The 6,565-nt window shown below is 44.0% G+C and overlaps 1 protein-coding gene across 1 annotated transcript in view; it reads right to left on the reverse strand.

Annotated features, from left to right (window-relative positions):
• Nucleotides 1-339: 339 nt before the first annotated feature.
• Nucleotides 340-6,565, reverse strand: part of wdr59 (WD repeat domain 59) — a 15,350-nt gene continuing 9,124 nt past the window's right edge. The window contains 9 exon segments of the mRNA XM_061068183.1: nucleotides 340-845; nucleotides 1,750-1,892; nucleotides 1,996-2,116; nucleotides 2,203-2,284; nucleotides 2,465-2,615; nucleotides 2,731-2,843; nucleotides 3,028-3,109; nucleotides 3,471-3,604; nucleotides 5,723-5,779. Coding sequence (XP_060924166.1) covers nucleotides 610-845; nucleotides 1,750-1,892; nucleotides 1,996-2,116; nucleotides 2,203-2,284; nucleotides 2,465-2,615; nucleotides 2,731-2,843; nucleotides 3,028-3,109; nucleotides 3,471-3,604; nucleotides 5,723-5,779 — 1,119 coding nt within the window. The 3' untranslated portion in view covers nucleotides 340-609.

The raw sequence follows: 6,565 nt of genomic DNA on the forward strand, positions 1-6,565 counted from the left end.
CAGGAACATGTTCAGCTCATGTCACACACAGGTTGTGATTTTAAAGTTTTTAAAAATTATCATCTTATAAATTCTCCTCAAATAATAATTTCTCTTAACAAATGAATCAATATTGTTCAAATATTTAAAACACAGACATGGCCTGTCCAAGATCTAAACCAGTGATACAATGAGACTGTCCATTAGAGTTAAACTCTCAGTTCATGGCAGGAACTAATGTGACCAGTTGTTTCTACACAGGTCAGTTACAGAGGAGCACCGATGCGTGAGCTGTGTCATCGTAATAATTCTCTCACACAAACACAAAGAATGGAATATTATTTTTGTAAACATCTAACAGATGTTTTAATGTTTGTTTGTCGTCTTCAGAGTAAAAACATTAATACATTTTATTTCCGGCTGTTTTATTGTCAGATCTCTTTGAGCCTTTTTGTTGACAGAGTGAAAATGTTCCTTCATAAAGACAAATAGGAGAAGTGTGTGTCTGTGTTTGTGTGTGTGAGTCAGAATCCTCCTCTGTGTCTCAGATGAGTCTCATCTCTGATGCCTAGAGGAGTGCGCTGGTTTTGTTGGTCTGCGTCAGAAGGTCAGAGGTCAGAGGTCAGAAGGTCAGAAGGTGCTCTGCAGGAGACAGTGGCAGCCGCAGCCGGTGGGACACTCGTCCTGCTGGCGGAACCAGTCCATCATGTGACTGGTGTGTCCTCCGTGGCCGCAGCTCAGGCAGAAGTTGGAGGAGCCTCGGACGGCCACGTGACAGATGGCGCACTGGAAGGTCAGACGCTTGCACACGGCGCACTGCGTCCCGCGGGCCTGACTGCGACAGTGACAGCAGTACACACCGAACTCTACGGGGGGGGGGCGGGGGGGGCAGAGAGAACAGAGAGAAGAATCATCACTAACAACTCGTGTTTTCACAACTTAGACATTTAGAAACTAATCCTCCCGAAGTTTAGATCTTTTTAGCTCATGAGATATATTCTGATCCATTCTCGGTCAGACGGAAACCATGGAAACCGGGTCATGTGATTCAAACACCGAACCCGTTCCTGATCCTTCTTTTATTATATTAAATGTGAGTTCCAATGGGAGGAGCCAATAATTACGTCTATCTGGAATATTTACAAATTCCGGTCTTTTTATGCCTGATGGTGCAAATACTACACATACCATGAAGGTATTGGAAGTACTCTGCTGCCATCTAGTGGTCAGAGTGGAAAATACATACTAGCCCCTTGGTACTGTGCAGCAAAGTTATTTTGAGATATTAAGCTGTATTTGAAATACTGTGATGATGGAACAGCAATGATTGTACAGAAACATATGTTGTTAATCAATTTCAAGCAAAAGCAGCATCAATATAATAATCTACATACCAGAGACTGGAATATTTGTTAAATTACGGTTATACCCTATTATGCCTAATGTCGCTAATTTGCCTCATACCTAAATTTTATATCTATTGTATATGCTGTATTGAAATTACAAATCTCCACTTAATTTAGCATCTGCATGACAGCCAAAAACACAAATAATATTTTTTTTATATAATTGGAAATGAATCCAGGCAATAAGGGGTTACTTTACTACGTATATTATTATTAGTTATTTCAGACAGGGAAGGCCTCCATAGTTAAACATGCAGATATTTTCTCAGATGTTGCAGATCAGAAACTTATCTGTTGATCCTGAGACGCCTGATTATGAATTATTAAAAGTTGGCGGCTGCAGAGCATCAGAAGGTTAACGCACCGATTCCTTTGTGAGGTTCCGGCGGACAGGAAGCAAACTTGAGCACGTCGGCTCGTTTCTCTCGCAGACCCCAGCGGTACAGGATTTCACCGTAACACTTCTTAAAGTCGTCGAACTGCAGCGTGTTGGCCGGGTCCAGCAGTCTGCACAGGAAAAGGAAATGACATCACAGCTCTGTTAGTGAAACGCCAGCTCCCCCATCGCCCTCTGTGAAGACGGTCTGACCAGGAGGTGGCGCTACGTCACCTCTTGTTCATGTCGTGCTGCTCTCGCTCTCGTTCCCGGGGGTCTGTGTACCCCGGGTTTCCATAGCGACCGTCGTCGGGGGAGGATTCCCCCCAGGGGTTCACGTGCTCCGAGTCTCGGCCTGAAAAACAAAGTGTTTCAGTGGAGATTCTGACTCTGTGTGCTCCTGGAGTCAGACGACCTGAGGGTGGCGCTGTGGAGGCTCACCCGGGTTCCAGGTGGTCGTAGTGATGGAGTCCGAGGTGCTGGAGCAGGAGCCGGAGCCGACGGAGCCCGAGGTGTAGCTGGGCTGTGACCACAACACACACTATACATCACTTCCTGTGTGAACAAGGTGTAGAGGCCTGCTACTGCCCCTCCTGCTAAGCTAGGCTAACAGTTTCCCCCTGCTTCCAGTCTTTGTGCTAAGCTAGGCTAAACGTGATAGAAGAAACTAAAATCTCACAGATGAAATGGACGACAGACTTACGTATCGTGAGTGTTGGGGGGGGAACATGGCGGAGCGTGAAGGTTGTTGTCCGTACAGAGAGTAACAGTCTGGAGGCGGAGCCTGAGTTCTGAACACGCTGCAGAGCATCGCCAGAGTCTGAACGTCACTCATCCGACTGTAGTGATCCAGACTGAGAGCAGTGACACGAGAGTCCAGGTTCAACATCGAGGATCACGACATTTATATTTCAGAGTCAATATCATCTGTAGCTGCAGGACTGACGTGTTTCAAATAAACAAACTCACAGAGTCTCCAGCAGGTGGCGTCCAAACGGGTGTCTGGCCCAGGGAGTCTCAGTGTCCGGGTCGGAATCAGGACTCAGCTCCTGATTGGTCGCTGCAGACGCCAGAGCCCAAACCTGCAAAACCCAGAGGGTGACCGACAGAAGAACTCAAACTGTACGAGACGTCAGTTTCTAACTTTCCAGCTACTTTCCCACCACCAGTGGAAATGTTCCTGTATTTGTAGAATTCTGAGAAGTTTGTTTTTTCATCAGGAGGAAAGAAAAGAAAAGAATTTAAGAAACAGATCAACTTCTTCACCTTGGCCACGTCTCTGCGTCCAACTGCCAGCGCCGAGGCTGCGTTCTTCTGACACGTTTCCTGGATGTCGTTCACGTTCAGACTGAAAAGAGACAAACATGAAATAAATAAATGAGTCAAACATGAAATCAAACACAAGCTGTCGACTCATCGAGACAGAAATTTAATCCTAATCTCACAGTTTTTCATTTGAGAAGTGAGATCTCTGAACAGAGTTGAGATAAACAATATAACATTTCCTAAATTAATCAATTTATCGTCTGATCTAAAAAATGTCAGCATTTAGTGAAAAAGACTTGTTAACATTTCTCTCAGTCTGAATGTGAATCATCAGAGAAAACTGAGAAGCGATAATGAATCTGATTCAGAAACTCTCTGATGAATCATCAGCGTATGATTGATCTGTCAGTTGATGGATGATGTCGCCCTCTGGTGGCTCTCACATGTAACTCTCTCCCAGAGCTTTGTGGACGGCCAGCAGACAGGAGATCTCCTGGATGATGACTTTCCCGGCCAGCTTGATTGGACGGTTGCCGTAGTCCGTCCCCTCGCGCTTCGTCTTGAACCGGCGGGATTTCTGATGGACGGACAAAGAGACGGGTGGGAGGAGGAGGAGGGAGGGAGGTGGGGAAGGAGAGCAGGTCCAGAGAAGACAAAGCACCACTTGATTAAAAGTGGCGTGAGGACCAATTACTGACGGACACGGTTCACACTGAGACACGGACTGACGCAGACCAGATCTACGGTGGCCCTGAGAGCTCAACACAACGCAACACAAATAACACAACAATGTGAGAAGCGTCTGAGTCACGTAAACTCAAAGTTCATTGCGACACTTTCAAAATGCTGAGATTGGTCCGAACAGCTGTTTGACAGGTTGGTCAAGCGGTGGCTCTCCACCCCCCTGGTGGACACCTGATGTCAGTCCGTGTCTGAGCGCTCGCAGTGTGAACTCACGTTAGTTTTTAGTTTATTAACCGAAGAATATGGAGCCAAATTATCTTTAAACAGTGAAAGTTAAAACAAACTGAAAGGCGACGAGCACAGAAGCACAGAAACACAGAAACTTACCTGCAGAGGTTAAAGGTTAGTGAACGTCAGGAGGCGGAGCCAACCTATTATGTGTCCCTGCTGTCAACAGTATGTCCTGGATGATGCTAAGCTAACGGTGGAGATGCTACAGGGCGGAGCTTCAGAGTGTGTCACTGCTGATGAAGCTACAGGAGAACGTGTGACAGGTGAGGGAAGATGGAGGTCGACAGGTCAACGTGTCCGTGACACTGAATCCTCTCTGAAGAACAGATGATTTCATCTGGTTCATCTCTACAAAGACACTTTTAAAATTTCTGTTTCAGCTCCAAAAAAAGCTGCTTCACAGACTCAGAGTTTGACTCATGTCAGTGTGGGACTAAGATCATTTTATTCAGTGTTTGGTTTTGTCAGCAGGACGAACAGATCTCAAGGGTGAAGAGAGAACTCAATCTGGATCAGGGTTAGGGTTGCAAAGGGGCGGAAAGTTTCCGGTAAATTTCCAGAAACTTTCCAGAAAAACTTTCCATGGGAAGTTAAGCTCGGTAATTTTGGGAATTTTGAAAAAAACAAACTACTCAAATTAAACGCTGAGCAATAAAAACATCATTCAAAACTCTATTTTAAAGATGTATGGAACGTTGAGTTTCAACCCTCCACTGTGCATTCTTCCATCACATGCACAGATAACTCCCAGCATGCTTCACTCTACAGCAGGGCTATTGAGGCCTGCTGTAGAGTGCAGGACTAGTCAGGTAAGTTTCCATGATATTACTGGGAAATATATTAGCATGCTGATTGAGGATTGTTCATCTGTTCATCTAGACTATTTCCATTCATTTATCCATCAATTGTAAAATATGTTTACAGACGATTCCAATTGTTTGGCTAACTATTTATATCTCTGGCATTGCATTAGTGTTTTTTTACAAACTTTTTTCTCATCTTATTCTACAGAACAATGTCACGTGCACTCTCTCATGTGTGGAGACATTTCACCTCATCCAATGTAGAAGGAAAGGCTGTGTACATTTGCAAATACTGTGCAAAGACCTATGTTAAGAATGACACAACGATGCAGAAGCATATAGTCAAGTGCCCAAAGTTTCCTCAGGGCTCAAATCAGACTATGACACAACAAAATGTTTATATTTATGTCTGTAAATGACAAGGTAAATACAGTTAGTATAAATTACCCACAACATTTCCAGTTTATTCCCATTAATTCTCGTTAATTCCCTTATATTCCCATGGAAAGTTTCCAACTTTGAATATTCCCGGAATTTTGCAACCCTACTCAGGGACTCGTTTCACCTCTTCCAACATTTTCCGTGATTTGTGTTTGATTTGTTGCAGCTTAATTGAATTCAGGGACTTTTGTTCCAGGTATGAGATCTATTGACTTTAGAGAGTTTAGTTCAGACGTATGTTTTCGTCACTGATGTGTTCGAATCTGATTCTAAGCAGCAGAACAGATGTTATGACATCACACAGATTAACACATAGGTTCACTGGGTCATGTGTTAGTCAGAGGGACGTCAGCCAATCAGCGACATGCAAACAACACGTTAGAATCCCAGCGCTGTGATGAGAGGAGCAGGAGGGGTGAGAGGACAGAGGGGGCGGGGGGGGCTGGTGGTTTGATGGAGGGACAGAGGCTCAGTACCGGCCAATCGTGGAGGGTTTGGACAGACCAGCGGCGAGAGGCAGAGATTGGGAGCTTCTGATTGGAGGAGAGTGAGAAGTAGGAGTGTCCCACAACAGCATGGGGACAGGTGATTGGTCGGAGGAAAAATAAATAAAAGTGAAAATAAAAAAAAAAAAACGTCAGGGAGACAGAGACGGGACGGTCACACAGAAACAGCAGGTTTCAGCATCTGAAGAAATCTCTCCACATTCCCAGGCCCCCTGAACTACCCGTCGGCTCAGGCTGTTCCCTGGGAATGTGTGAGTGAAGAACACAGAGCTTCACGTGATTCCTGGGTCGGAAAACCACAACCTGCTTTATGTACGGAAGTTATTTCATGATAAATACCAGAGTGAGAACAAAACTAACTCGTGATCAATGTTATTAAATCAATACGTCTCAGATCTGAACACATTTGTCTTTCTGTCTCCATGATATTCTCCAGAGAGAATCAGCAGTGATGGAGAGAAGACGATGCTGATAAAAAACACTTCATTTGGTCTTCCACAGGTATCAAAGTGAAATGTATTCATGTTTATATTCAAAATTATCTGTATTTTCTTTATTTCTACATATATGGTTGTATTTGTGATGTCTAAACTCAATCACTTTAGCTTTTTAAATATTGTTTCAGGGAAATAATCAAATAGAATAGAAGGAGCTTTTCTTATGTTTGGGAACATTTCGTCTTTTCAGGACAAAACCAACCAATCAGTTAATTGACAAACTAAATGAGATCAACCAATAATAATAAATAATCCTGAGTTTGTGCTTATCAGACGGATCAGAGGTTGGATTAGTTTTGTTCTCACTCACTGGTTT

Source organism: Limanda limanda, chromosome 3, assembly GCF_963576545.1.
Source record: "Limanda limanda chromosome 3, fLimLim1.1, whole genome shotgun sequence".
In the NCBI taxonomy this organism is placed as follows: domain Eukaryota; kingdom Metazoa; phylum Chordata; class Actinopteri; order Pleuronectiformes; family Pleuronectidae; genus Limanda; species Limanda limanda.